Consider the following 15,215-nt stretch of genomic DNA (forward strand, 5'->3'; position numbering starts at 1 on the left):
GAAAAACAAAATGAGGGGGAAGGTTTGAGGGAGGGAGGAGGGAAAGCAGGAGGAGCTAAACTTGAGGAAAGTAGGCATAACAGAACACCAAAATCAGAAGGCCTCAATGGAGGCAGGAGGTGCAGCTAAAGGAACCATTCAGGAAAGCTGAATGCCACTCAATGGCCCACTGACCACCACCACAACTGTCAACCTCTGTGGTTAGTCTAAGGAAGACAGGACACAGCAACCCTGTGATACAAGGACAAGAGTCTGGGAAATAGGAACCACCCAGAAACATGTATCATATAAACTGTTTTCTATCTCCAGTTTCTCCAAAGCTAAGAGAAGAGAGGTATGGAGACTTCAAGCAGTGCCTGTCTCCCCTCAGTGGAGGTCAGAGTCCAAGCATCTCCCTAAAAAGCCATCGTGGATCAACACCCCTGAAGTAACTCCACTTTATTATTATGGAGTGCCACCTAATCAATCAATCAATCAATCAATCATCAATAAATCAATCCTTCTATGTTTGGATAGATTCTCTTCCTGGAAGACAGCTGCCAAGAACAAAGAAGCCGACACACGTGCGGCTGCAGAGGATCTGATGTCTGTCCAGAACAGCGCTGGCAACACAGCTCCACCAGTTAACAAAGCTGCTGAGGTGCAGACGCACAACTGCTTTGCAATGCAAAGAGCAGTCAGATAAAGGACGCCAAATGCCATTAAAAGTATATCACACGTACCACTAAAAATTATACTGTGTGGTACCTGATGGTCAGAGACTCCTGAAATAGCTTCTAATTATCTACAGGGAAAAAAAATTATAAAATGAGCCACATCATTAACTATCACAAATACAGTGATCTCTAACTTGAAAGTTTCCAATCCCGTTTCCAGGCGGCTGTAGAACCAACCGTTTTGAAGCTGGCTTGAGACTGTCTTGTAAGGATGGAAAGTATTCCGCCTACAGTAAACAGATAAGTTAGTTAGTCGAGCCTCTATACTTACTGTCTACCCTGCTCTAATCTGCAGATTAAGTTCCCCAATTTTGTTTCAGCTTCATTTCCTACCTACTCCCCTCACTATCTGGTCTAATTTCTAGTCAACAGACTATCCACTGAAGGACATCTTCCCCCTTCTCCAGATGACAGCATTCTACTCTTACTTTCTTCCAAATCTGTATTTGACCATCTGAATTCCAGTTTGCCATTCTTATTACAGTTACCAAGAAAACACTGGGCTGAAGGGAACACCTGCTAATAGCTCACAAGACACCACACCTATCCAAGTTAAGTCTGGTGAGGAAAAGCCACAGTCCCAAGACCTTATTATCCCTGAGGTGAGTCTGTCTTTCCAGGTACATTCTCGGGTACACTGGTTCAACACAGACAGAGCAGGCCACCACTGAAAGCAGTTTGAATGCTACCAAGCAGGGCTGCAGACTGGAGAGGAGGCAATCCTGTAGTCAAAGTCACAGGACATTTGTTTGTTCAATCTTTTCCTCCTCGGGATCCAAGTGACACAAGAAAAAAAATGCATAAAAGCAAAGGTAGGAACATGAAATTAGTAAGAAAATAGGAGCCATCCTGACTGGAACAAGAGTGGGTTTTGTTTGAACAGTGCATCCATGCGCATACTGGAGTCTAAGCTAAAGATACTAACAGAAACTCCACGGGTCGCTCAAATCTTCTATCTGTTCTTCTGGCAATTACTAACGAATATGCAATCTTGTGTGGTGCTCTGCACTTATACATTTAAATCTTTACAGTAACCTAATGGAGCTTAGTAACACTACGGTCCTCCTTTAACGCGTGTGGACGCAGATTAAGAGGCTGCGTAATTTGATGGCTGGCTTTGTGAGACCAACACCTACTCTCCTAACCACAGTGGTGTCTCAAAATTCTGCACACAAACACCTCAGAGAAGCCCTCTAGCTCAGAGAGGTGACCGCAAGCAGGGCCTTACCAGTTGTGATCAAATAGACATCGGGAACTGTAATATCACACACATATGGCGGCTTGGCTGTGGCCAGTGCTGGTGTACCAACTGTGGCTTCAATCGTGGAGGTGGTAACAGGACCGAGGGAGGGTTGGGGAGGGGGGACACTGTTCCCCTGAGGGTTCTGACTCATAGGCTCGCTGTCCAGAGCAGAGTCCACGGTATCACCAGGGGCAGTGCTGGTGTTGGGCATGCTTGGTTCCTGGGATGTACTCGGTTCTGGGGAGGTATTGGGTGGTAAATCTGTGAGTGTCAATGATGAGTCCATGACTGGCTTTGTGGGCAGAGGTGAAGAGCTTACTTCAGAAACAAGTGATGAGGAGGCTGACAGGTACGGGTCAGAGATCGATTCTGTGCTGGCTGGAATGACACTGGAGGGTGTGGTTAAGACTGGCATGTGATGGTCCGTCTCACGCACACTGCCATCGGACGGTGCCAGAGTCAAGAATGGGGGTGACTCGGTTAACATGGGCGTCGAATGGAAAACGGTTGTCAGTGATGTGAGGTGAATCCCAGTTGTGGAGACGCCAAGGGTGGGCTCAGAGCTGGAGGGCACCAGGGTGCTGACTGTGGATTCATGAGGAATGGGTGAAAACTCAAAGGCAGAGGTAGTTTCAGAGAAAGCTGAGGTAACAACATAAACATCGGATTCTCTCAGTGAAACTCTCGATGCTTCGGTGAACTTGAGAGATTCAGAGAGGGAGCTTGGAAGTGAGGGCATTTCAGAGTGACTAGGAAGGACAGTGATTGTGTTCAAAGGAAGGTCTGCACTCGACCGTGACTGAGATGGCTCTAGACTTGTGGGATTAAGAACAGAAAGCTGAGGTGATTGCAAATCCATAGAGTTGGACAGTGAAAATGTCTCAGCCACAGTGGAGAAAGGTTGAGAAAAGAAGGCTGATGGATCGCTTGACATCAAAGATGGGAAAGCAAGCACCTCTGACAGTGAAGGGGCTGGAGTGCTGAAGTCCAGGGGTGGGGTTGAATAAAAGCTGGATGTGAAATCCAATCCAGATTCGAGTTCCAGAGAGCTGGGAGGTGTTCCGTCAGAGAAAACTTTAGACTGTGCTGAGGGGAGCAGACTGTAAGAGGTGAGAAGGCTTGGGTTTCCGGCTGGAAGGGATGGAGTGTTTTGATTTCCAGTCAAGGAGAAAGATGAGTCAAAATGGGTGCTGGGGATGACAGAGGAGAACAGATGGGTGACACCAGATGACATCACTACATCGTTGGTGACTGAGAAGCCAAAAGTCGAATCAAGTGAGCTTAGTGTGGAGAGGCGGCTGTGGGGAGGGTACACCCGGGTGGTGGCAATGCTACTCACATCCACCTCAGGTGACACATCCGTGCTGGCTTTCCACAGCCCCACAGGTCTGGAAGAAAAGGAAACCACAGGTCTAGAAGGGAAAAGGGTATTAAATTCTTGAGGATCTTCGAGTTCAGAGGGGTCTGTGCCCACACTGCTCAATGGAAAAAGATGAGTTGCCTCCACTGAGGCAGTAGACAAAGTCTCCAGCCTGTCTCCCGATCCCATTTCCTTCTCTGTGAGGCTCCTGGCCAGTTCTTGCTGAGATAATGAGACAACACAAGACACACATCTTGTGTGTGGTCTCAGGGAAGCCTCAGGGCTCAGGACAAGAGGATGGTCAGTAAAACTGGGGACCATGGAGCTGTACCGTGACTCTAAGGCTTCCGTGGCCTCACTAGAGAGGAATGAGTTATCTGAAAAGCCAGGTAATTGGGTAGCAAAAGACACAGATGAAAGCGGGGTTGAAAATAAATCGGAAGGCGGACTGCTAAAAGCAGGGTCTGTGGGTGACGTGGTTTCGCTGGGGTGTGCTCTGAGAGCGATGGCTTTCTCTGGATGTTCACTCCAAGCAGTGGTCTCATTGGGGTATCTGTCCGTGCTTGTGGCCAGCGCACCCACTAGAGACTGTGAGACCTCCCACAGAGGAACAGATGGCTGTTGAGTCATGCCATCGCCTGACGGCTGAGACACTGAAATCCAGGAGCTGAAAAGGAGGTTCTCTGCACCCTCTGTTACAGAAGCCACTGTCTCTGGCAAAGCCTTTCTTGATAACTGGCTGTGACTTTCTGTAGGATGAAGCACCGAGTTCCCACTAGGAGTTGGAACGATGCCCTCAGACGTGAGAAAAGCTGACCAAGAAGTGCCAAAATAAGTGGACTCCACGTGTACAGTTGCCTGTGGCACTGTGTTCTGACATCCGGACAACACTTCATCCTGCAAAGAAATGGTGGGGAGTGATGGGGTCGAGCCAGGCTCCAGCGTTTCCTGGGGTGGGTCCAGTGGGCTCGGTGTGATATACCGCACTGGGGAGACCACCCGTGAAGAGGTCCAGTGAGCGTCTGGCAGAAAGTTATCCATCTCCTCCTCATCAAGAGCCACCTCATTACTCGTCACGGATATATAATTTGCCTCAAAGATGCTGTGCTCCACTGTACTTCGAGTCTGTTGTCTCTGGCTTAAAAAGGCCGTATCAAAAGAGGGAGGAGACGGAGAGGAGAGGACAAGGACAGAGATGCTTGGTTGGGACCTGGGAACAGTCTCTGATAAGGTCACTTGTGCAGCACTGTGCATGATGCTTGTCTCTGGCTGGAACTCCGAGGGGCGTAAAGAATGGCTGTGCTGTTCCAGGGAGAGTTCGTCTGGTAAGGAAAGCAAAGTTGAATTAGCGGCCATGCAAAAAGTCCGAGCGCTAACATTTCACCTCAGATGTAAAAATTCACTCATTTATCAAAAAAAATACCCATTCACTAAGGCTGGAGAGAGTTTGTGGCCACGTGGCTGCTCCTGCACAGGGCCTGAGTTCGGTTCCCAGCACCCATGGGGCAACTCAAAACCTTCTGTAACTCCAATCCAGGTGGCCTAGCACCCTCTTTTGGCCTCTGCAGATACCAAACACGTAAAATTATGTAAAATATTCATGCACATAAAATAAAAATACATTTTAAAAAAATCACTCACTACAGTCACAATTTGCAGAAATTCTAGTTGGAAACTAGACGATGCATACATTCACAATAATGTTTTTGCGTCATCTGTGCGTTCTTACAAAGCACACTTCTTATCCAGCTACAACCGTACAGAGAAGCTACAACTGAAGGTGAGCTGAAGGAAGAACGGCCCAGGGTCTGTGCCTGACCGCCGTAGTGGAAAGGGCAGTTTGGAGTCCAAGCGATATTCTGTGAATCTATTTTGAGAACACACAATAACTTGTAAATAATACTTAGGCTCGTGGGTGGCGTACTTCTAGCTTCTGAAAGTCACGAACTCACACCAGTTATAAACTGTGTAAATTGCCACTCCCTTCCCCGTGGCATGACTTTAAAAAAACAAAAAAATAGGGGCTGGGGATTTAGCTCAGTGGTAGAGCGCTTACCTAGGAAGCGCAAGGCCCTGGGTTCGGTCCCCAGCTCCGAAAAAAAGAACCAAAAATAAATAAATAAATAAATAAATAAATAAATAAATAAATAAATAAATACGCAGGACTGTGGTTCAGTAGCAGAACACGGATAAAGGCAGGAGGCGTTAGTTTGATCTCCAACACTGAAGAGGATTTGGATCCCCTGGAACTGGAGTCACAGGTAGCTACAGACTGCCAGATGTGAGACCTGGGAACTGAACCCAGGTCCTCTGCAAGAGCAGCAAGTGCTCCTAACTGCTTATCGATCTCTCCATCCCCTAATTAAAAAACAAACAAACAAACAAACAAAGAAACGTGACAAAACTGTTTCATGGTGGCACCACCGAGCATTTGCTATCTTCTGTACAGCCTAGCGGTGGAGTTCCCTGTGCAAATGCTTTTTATCTTGTCACATGCCGAGCGCAGGACAAAGAGTGGCTATTCTTCTCTGTGGTAAAATAAATAATGAACAAGTAAGGAGGACAATGAGAGGAAAACACAGCACACATTTAAAAGGTTATGGACTCATAATATTGCCCAACTGTGCTGATACACATTTCAAAGTCTGCCTAAGGATAAATAACTTTATCTGCCTTAAAACTCTGCTGTAGGGCTGGAGACCTGGTTTAGAGGCTGGGAGCACTGGCTGCTCTTCCAGAGGCCCTGGGATTGGATCTCAGCACCCACATGGTGGCCCACAACCATCTGTAACTCCAGTTCCAGGGGATCCGACTCCTCTTCGGACCTCCAAAGGTTCCTGCACACATGTGGCACAAAACCATACACTCAAGCACACCCACATAATAATTTTTTAAACAATAAAAACACTCTGCTAAGAGAGCCAAACAAAAGACAAGAGCCCTTCTAAAATGAGTCAGAAGCACGTCTTTGTGTGGACCAGAGGATGCAAGAGATAAAACACAATGAACATTTGTTCAGTGGCTGGTTGAGGACCCCAAAGATATGACGCAAATTACAATTAAATAAAAGGGCAGGGGCGAGGAAAGGCAAAGTGACCAAAAAGACTAAAAATAAACCCTAAAAGTCCCCAACTGAAAAGGCACAGGCACAAAAAAACCTTCACACTGAGGCCTGAAAGGTACCAACCTGGGCGGTTTTGTTCTCTCTGCCAAGGCCCGGGAGAGTCACCAGCTCCTCAGAGGCACAGCCGCAGGGCCAGAGGGAATTGCCTGTGCAGTTAATTCAGGAAGAGCTTAGAAAGCCCAGGTGAGGCTCTCTCCACATAAAAGGCACCAGGGACTCTCATTTCAAGCCCTGGAGATCAGTTTCCTGCTACAAAGCTTTAGATCACCCAAGAGTAAAAGGGTTTTTTTCTCTTTGAGGACAGAGAAGGGAAGGGGCTGGGGAGTTTCTGCTTCTCGGGCAGTGACGTGGGCGTGCAAATGACGCAGGGGCCTTGAGGACAAAGCAAATGCTGCAGTGTCCGCTTCTGTCCCAACTCTCTGTCTGATCGTCTGTCCCCCTGGGCCAGTATGGAGGCACTGTGTCCCCACATCACCTTCACTGGGCGCTCACCTGGACTCGGCCGTGCTACATATTCCAGACCAGATACTACCTACCGCCCACATGCCGTCCGCACCAGTGATTAAAATTCAGCTGCAGAGTCACCCAACTGTCTGTCTGGGACTCACGCAGGCAAAACAAATGTGGCCTCCTGGATATGTTTTTAAGTCATTCTATTCTATCTTAAGCCCTTTCCTAACTACAGCAGAACACTGTTGAATCACGAACTCTTCCAGCCAACCGGATAAGACCCAAGTCAATCCCCTCCTGTCACAATGAGGCTTACAGGGTTTAAATTGGCTTGCTGAAAATACCCCCACCTCCTGAGGGTGGGGATGAGGGTGGGGGTGTCGTGGGACTGGCCAGAGTCTAGGCTAGAAAAGCAGCTCTTTAGATCACCCAAGATAAAAGGCTCTTCACAAAAAATGTTTTTTCTACAAAACGTTTTTCCAAACCAGTCCATTTTAACCAAAATGCGGCCATGTCAAATAAGCATGTCAAATTGTGTTGCTATGTTGTAATTGAACTGAAAGTACATGATATGTTTGGCTACCGGAATCTACCAAAGGCACTTGCCTGCTTTAGACTAAGTCCCACTGCCAACCTTCAGGCCACAGGCCTGAGTGCTGGCAAGAAAGGTCATCCTCTCTGAGTTGGCCTGGAGGACAACAGTGTCACCCATCTCTAAAAGCTTTAATCCAAATGGAACTTCTATGTTTTTGTTTGTTTGTTTGTTTGTTTTTGCTAAATTGTATAGTTCTCGAAACATGATGACCCATCTCAACTCACTGTGGACATTCAACCTACAAAACGAAAACGAGCCCCAGGAAACCAAGGCAGGCAGGTGAAACAGATGACCAATTTGGCAAATCATCACCAACTTTTCCCCTTCTAGTTCTCAGAAAGTCCTGCGGGGGATTTTCGGTGCCTTCTCACACCTGCACCCTTTTCCCAACTTAGAAAGCAGTGCCTTCCTTCTTTGCACAGCCCAAAAGAGACCAATATCCCCAGCCAGGATACTCGGTCCTCCACACCCTCCGGACAGCAGTAGATTAAGAAGTACTATTTTATACAAGTGTGTGCATGCGTGTATGCGTATGTCAGTTGCAAGAATCATACAAAGAACACCTGGCTATCCATGATCCAGTTTGATCTTAACCTTTGACATCCCACTCCCCAACCCCTCACCCATTAGCCATGGGGGAAATTATTTGGAGTCCTGTATTTCTCATGTCCTTGAAAACAGTAGTCTACCCCAGAACTCACGTTCTCAAACCTTGTCAAGTTGGAATTACATGGCACATATTTCCTCACGGCTCACTTTATAATTCCATGTTGCTTTTTCAGGATTTCTTTCCTTGCACACAGCAATGGCTCTTCAGTTGATCTTAGCCAATACAGCAAGAAGAGATAGTAGTTACAATTCTTAATGATTATCATTAAGTGTGAATTCTCACACACACACACACACACACACACACGTACAGACACACATGCAAACACACATACACATACATACACACACAAACACTCACACAAACACACACATACATACACATGCACAAACACACACACACATACATACACACAAAGTATTTGATCGTTCTACTGTGGATGAAGCGTCAGACCACTGGCAATTAATATTATAAACATTTCTGGTGTGACTTTTTCTACCCATTGTGTGTGTGTGTGTGTGTGTGTGTGTGTGTGTGTGTGTGTGTGTGTGCGCGCGCGCATGCGCGCACATATGTAAAAATAGAATACTGAGTCTGGAGACATGTCCATCTGGAAATTTGCAAAGCAAACAACATTATCTCAAAGTTGATGAGCCAATTTACACTCCCACTAGCATTAGATGAAAACCTGGCTGTCGATAAACCTCACTGATACTGGACATCCCTTGGTATACACATTTGTACCAACCTGACTCTGTGAAATCTTAATTTTAATATGCATGGCTTCCTGCCCACTAACTCAGGCAGACTCCCCTTCCCATCCACCAGCAGGTCGTGTCGCCCCTTCCTGTGTCATGTGACCTCCACTACCTGTCATTCTATACAACTGTCCATCAGTGTCTTCCTGATGTAAAGAGGTTCTTACTACATTTCAGAGTCTAACATCCTAAGTCAGATATATGTCTTGAGTCGTGATTATTGCCTCTCTTTAGGATGTCTTTGGATCTCAGTTTTAATACAATCTAGTAGTATCTTTTGGTCTCAGTTTGATCCAAATTGTATATGTGTGTGTGCATGTGCGTGTGTGTGTGTATGTGTGTCTGTCTGTCTGTCTGTCTTTAAATATCCCCATCTGAACCACTGAGATGGCTCCACAGGGAGCTGCTGCTTAGCCTTAGACCCCCATGATCAAAGAACTGACTTGAAAACTGTCCTCTGTCCCTGCACACACACTGTCTGTCCCCTGTCCCTCTGCACACATGCTGTGTGTCCTCTCTCCTCTGCATGCACACCACAGCATGCACACTGTGGCATGCACAGGCCTATAAACAAATAAATTTAAAAAATAAACTTTAAAAGATAGAAAGGTTTCAGAAGTTGTCACCTCTACCGGAAGGTGTAATGATGCTTCTAGGCAACCTTCCTAAGTTTTTAAAGTGTTTGCCTTTCACATTTAGTACTAAATGAGCCTCAGAGTGTACCAATGTGTCTGTGCACACACACGTATGTGCAAATGAGGTACGAACATGGGTAAGACCGCCCCAGGCCAATGTTCTGTAAGAAGAGTCCACAGGCTTTCTTCTACTGGCTTACAGTGTAAGAAAGTGCCCGAACCTTGCGGGCACTTTCAGTGTAGCCTTCTGAGTTACAGTGTTGCAAAGACATGGCAAGCCCTAGAATGGGATCTGGCATAAACTCATGCTCTCCTTTCTTAAAAGTTTGCAGACGCAGAGGGGGTGGGGTGTGTAGGAGGCCCCTGGAGTGGAAGAGGGACAGGACTTTAAAAAACAGTCCACTGAGGGGCGGAGCCACAGAGGAGGCCAGTGTCTAAAGAGGAGAAAGCAAACTTCAAAACAAAACCCCACCTCAAGGTCAGGTGGTAGCTCAGTAAGTGTGAGAACTGGAGGGAACTGAACCACTAGAACCCACGTAAAAAGCCAGGTACACTCTGCACATTTATAACCCCATGGCCAGGGAAGTAGAAAGATGCAGGTTGACCCCTGGGCTCACTGGCCAGCCAGAAGAGACTACTTGGAGAGCCTCAAGCCAATAGAAACCTTGTCTCAAAAAAACAACAAAACAAAACAACCAAAAAAGCAAACAGTGCCTGAGACACCGACACACCTGAGGCACAAGGGTGAGAGTGCCAAGTAAGATCAGAAAGCAACGGGAAGCCCCTGAAGAGCACTATGGGAATCACGGATGCTGAAGTATACTTCCCTTGCTGCTGGATGAAGAGCCCAGAGCCCAGGAGGACAGAGATTCCCTTAGGCAGTCACAGTGGTTGAGCCTGAGCTGACTTAGATGCATGTAAAACTTACCAAGATTACCAAGGTGGTCTGGTGGCCAACAGCTATGACTAGCCATGAGAACCACAACTACTCAGACCCCGGGAAAGCCCATTCGATCAGGCATTGCTATTCACAAGGATCCCAGGGGATTAGAATGCCGGATAAAGTCTGAGGAGCCAGAGCTTATTCTAAGGAACCCCCTGTAGTGACATCTACTGTGCAAATGGACACAGGGGCCCTGGGATAAATCTGCCAAAGTGAAGAAAGGCCAGAGAGGGAGGGATACCAAAAAGTGAGGTGACCAAGCAGAATCAACAGAGAGGGGTCGCCTATGTAAAGGACCCCAGGGGTGAAGACAGAAAGGCTGGACACCTCAAGATGCCAACGCTGGCTTCCAAGAATTAAAGAAGGGAAGGATTTTCAGGTAGACAGCTTTTCTGAGAGTTTAGCCATGTTGGAACAGAGAGAGACAAGATACATCTGGAGGGGCCCCAAGAGGTCGTTTGGTTCTTAGAGCCATAAAAGCTAATCATAAGAAAGCATCAGCCAAAATCAGAGATGTTCCATAAAAGACCAACTCCTCAAAAATGTCAAGGCCATAAAAGGCAAAGAACAAGTCCAGGGAGATGGCGAGGTAGGTTGAGCCCTAGAACCCCCAGTAGGAGCTGTATATGGTGTCGTGATCCCAACGGTCCAAGAGGGATGGGAGGAAGAGAGAGCAGCAGCAGCCAGAAGCGCACACACAGGACAACCACCCTGAAGTGTGCAACACGGCAGAAACAAGAGCACCCAGAGTCAACAGGGTGGGAGGAGAGAACTGGCTCCCAAACACTGTCCTCTGACCTCCACACGGATGCCACGGTGTGCACATGCCCACACTATACGCAAAACTCATTAACATTTTTATTGATTCTTTGTGAATTTCACATCATGTACCCCAATCCCACTCATCTACCCTGTCCCCTCCTATCTGCCCTCCACCCTTGCAACCTTCCCCTAAAAGAAAACAAAAACAAAACCATCTGGCCAAGGAAGCTGCAGTGTGTCCCACAGTACGCCCTTTCTCCCAAACAGCTTTACTTGCAAATGTTCACTACAAAGAGTCACTGGTCTGGTACAAAGCCTCTGGCTTCTGCGACACCATCAATACTGGATTCTCAAGGGACTCCTCGCAGATATCCTGTTGTTGCCCTGTGTTATGGAGATCCTGCAGCTTTGGATCTGCAGGACCAGCCCCTCCGTGTGCTCCAGCAGCTCACAGATGAAGTAGATGTTCGGGTGGACCCACTCAGAGCCCTAAATCTGGGTCTGGATGGAAGCTGTTAGTCAGCCCACCAGCCCTCCTGTGCCCACCACCACCACCACCACCACCACCACCAGGACCCTATTATGCTGCCCAAGTAAAACACCAGTCTCCAGAGTGCTTTAGCCATTAAAGGATGGGGCCAGCTCACCTGCCTGGTACAAGGGTCCCTCGCCCACGCCAACGCATTGCAGGAACCCCATCACCAAGGCCAGCTCTGTGCTGCCCAGGAAAGATGTGTGTCATCCCCACCCCTGCCTCACCCCACAAGTGCTGCAGCTGACAAGGAGCAGGGCTAGCTCTCCCCCTCTCACCCTTAGGTGGTGAAGTTAGGGCAAGGCCAACTCTCCTATGCTACCCAGGCAAGGGGAGGAGCCAGCTCTCCCCAGTTTGGTATCCAGAGAGGGGCAGGACCAGCTCAGCACAGTGCTCAGACTTCAGCATGACCTTAGGTGACAGCCCGGACCAGGGACTTACACATGGTCTTTGGTGGTAACACGGGCCTGGGATATCACAAACACAGACTCTGGCTGCTGCAGGACCACAGACTCCGACCTGGCCCTAGCGGCAGCTTGGGCCCCCAGACATCACCATGGCTTCAGGTGGTTGCACAGCTCCTTATGTCTGCAAGGTCCTCGCTGCCTGTGTCTCTAGTTCTTTGTTTTCTCTCCCATTCCTCCACCAGGTACTGCATCTTTCCCATCTTCCCATCATGTTCACTCGTCCTAGTGGCACCCTCTGTGGCAGGTGCCTGGGTGTCTTTCTTCCAGCTGCCCTGGGCCTACTTTTCTCTTCTTTTCTTTATCAAGACAAGGAAGGGGGCTGGAGAGATGGCTCAGTGGTTAAGAGCACTGACTGCTCTTCCAGAGGTCCTGAGTTCAATTCCCAGCAACCACATGGTGGCTCACAACCATCTGTAATGGGATCTGATGTCCTCTTCTTGTGTACTTATATATGATAAGTAAATAAATCTAAAAAGAAAAAGAAAGAAAATGGAGAGAATGAGGAATGGACCCAGGTGAGCTGGGAACACAAATGGAAACCAGAGGGGACTGAGATAGCGACAGAGCCCAGAAATACACAGTGGCTGACTAGTGAAACTCTGAAGGAACTCTGGCAGAGGTCCCCCTCTGCATTGTCTTCCTCGTGCATTTGGCACTCCTGCTCCTAAACCCATGTTCCTGGCCACGACTGGGTGTGGGAACTCTATGATGTGTGTTCCACAGAAGAGACTCTGCCTCTGTAACATACTGTGCATCCTCAGGACTTTAAGTTCACAACTACTTAGCACTCCTTTTTGAAACCCACCTGTCATCTTTGACTAAGTCATATTCTTCATTAAAACGCCCGGACCACCCTGGCTCACCTCTGAGCCCTGACTCAAACAGAAAGCACTACACTGAAAAGAAACTGCTGGACACCCCGGCCTTCTGCCTAGAGGCTCATCTGGGTCCACCTCCAGCTTTTCAAGCCCCACCCCATAACAAGTCCAATGTCCTTTCCTGGGTCCCAGTTCACTTGTCTACCTATACGATGCAGGGTTCCTGGAAATCACCACCCGAAAGGTGAGTGTTGAAGCTTTGCTCTGCCCATAGGACTAAAACGTGGCCCTTCCTATATACACAAGGTTATCTCAGCCAAGAGCTGTGAGTGTTTGCAAAGGAAGACTGTCTACATAAGCAGGGAGTGACTCCACAAAAAGACTTCAGACAGTATTCACTAGAAGACTCAAGTTCAGAAGGGAAGCCCAAGTCTGTAGAGGCTGGGTAGCTGCGGTCTTGAGCAGGGAGTGTCCTTGGTAAGGCCTTAGCTAGATCTGTCTGCAGGGCTGCCTCAGCCCTCTCTGCAAGCTCAGCTCCACTGCTCCACTCCTCCCTTAAGCCCAGCATCCCCTGATGAGAGATGGTCCAACTGGCCAAGCCTAGGTCACATGCCATGTTACCTATCAGTCCCCTGGCCCTCTGGATTGTCATATAATAAGCACTCTCCAGATTTAAAAAGGAGTGTTCCTTGCAAAAGCAGAGCCCTTTAGCTCGGAGGCATACAACATAAGCAGGCAGGGAGTCGAAGAGTCAAAGTCTTCAGCACACCCTAGAGAACAAAGCGCAGTCCTCTCCAGCTCTCTGGTTCTCTGGTTCTCCTTGTGGTTACTCGTACTTCCCACCTCCTCCTCTGGCGATGAGGGCCCAGATAAACAACCAGTGACATCCCTGGAGCGTCAGGGGAACTTGAGAAAATTCTGGAAAACTCTAACCACAGGCCGACGACAATACAATAAATAGCATGGTCAAGCTTCCTAGCGATTCATATTATTACGGCCAAAGCATCAGCACGGGACTTGTGGGTGGATTTGAGGACTCTTTCTTTCCAAGATCCTATTCATGAGATAAGGATGTTAAAATGCTGGCTTAATTCAAGGTGGCACGGACGGCTTTAGAGTTTACTCTTTTCCTAAAGAAGATGTGATCCTCCCTTCCCAACCTGGAGAGCAGAGCCATCAGCACTTGGAGCAACCAGAACAAGCTAAATACTCAGTTCCCCGAGAACAAAGGGGAAAGACATCCTTCTGCCAGCCATCTGTCCCTGAAACAATTTAATTCAAAACAGTCCTACAACAACAGGGAAAAGGACCCCGCCCGCCCGCCCGCTTCAAGATAATCTCATCTCCAATTACACTAGGAGCTGGATGGCACACGACGTCCCATGACTAAGCATGAAGAGGCGCTTTCCCTCCCAGACCAGGGGCAGCGCATTCAAGTCCACACTAATGGGAAGGGGCCCAGGGCAGAGCAAGGGAGAGTCAGCCCTCCCTTGCTGGGTGGGTTTAATCCCAACAAATGGCAAACAGCTTATGCTGCAGGCTTAATACCCTAATTCAGGTCCAAGTTAAGCTTTTCTTTGATATCAAGAGAGCTAGAAGCTTAGACAAGAGAGGGGTCAGTCTGGCTGGAGGCACCAGCAGAGACAAAAGGGAGTGTGCACAATGTCGGATGTGTTTCTGTGACAATGAGCGGTGGCTCCATTTGGTTGGGAAGGATGCTAGAGAAGTTGGCTCAGGAGTGTGAGAATGTCGGCAGACAACGGGAGCCACTGGACAGTGTTGAGCAGTGCAGCCTTTTTAACATCAGTGCTCTGCATAAAAATGTCCTGGCAGAGGAGGAGAAATGAAGCAGGCTCCATCCTCCCTCCACACAGATACACTGGATAGCAGGCAGAGAGGAGAATGGGGGCAAACTTCAGAATCAGAGGAAGCAAAGTTAAACAGCATAAAGCTTTAGAGCCTGGGGGAGTCTGTGAGGCATGAGAATTGGTGAGGGTGATCTAAGGCAGAGCAGGACACGACATAAAGACACAAGTTCAAGGCCAGCTTGGGCCACACAGCAAGATCACGTCTGAAAAAGGAAATAAAGTCACTGTTGCCAGCTGCCCACTAAACAAATCCTCTGAGAATCTCAAAAGCCCCACCCCACCTCTTCTTCACAGTTAGGTATTTCTACCACGTTAACACACATTCAACACACAC

At 48.1% G+C, this 15,215-nt stretch overlaps 1 protein-coding gene and 1 pseudogene across 5 annotated transcripts in view; both read right to left on the bottom strand.

Moving 5' to 3' along the window:
* The window catches only part of Hmgb1-ps18 (high-mobility group box 1, pseudogene 18), a 600,236-nt pseudogene that overhangs the window by 415,447 nt on the left and 169,574 nt on the right, over positions 1-15,215 (bottom strand).
* The window catches only part of Kiaa1549 (KIAA1549 homolog), a 127,669-nt gene that overhangs the window by 66,653 nt on the left and 45,801 nt on the right, over positions 1-15,215 (bottom strand). For 4 of the 5 annotated variants that reach the window (XM_063286936.1, XM_063286933.1, XM_063286934.1 and 1 more), the window contains exon 2: positions 1,945-4,641. In XM_063286936.1, coding sequence (XP_063143006.1) covers positions 1,945-4,641 — 2,697 coding nt within the window. Of the gene's footprint in view, positions 1-1,944; positions 4,642-8,189; positions 9,691-15,215 lie in introns of those variants that run through there. The other variant, XM_063286937.1, reaches the window with a different exon arrangement.

This window comes from Rattus norvegicus, chromosome 4 (assembly GCF_036323735.1).
Source record: "Rattus norvegicus strain BN/NHsdMcwi chromosome 4, GRCr8, whole genome shotgun sequence".
Taxonomy (NCBI): Eukaryota; Metazoa; Chordata; class Mammalia; order Rodentia; family Muridae; genus Rattus; species Rattus norvegicus.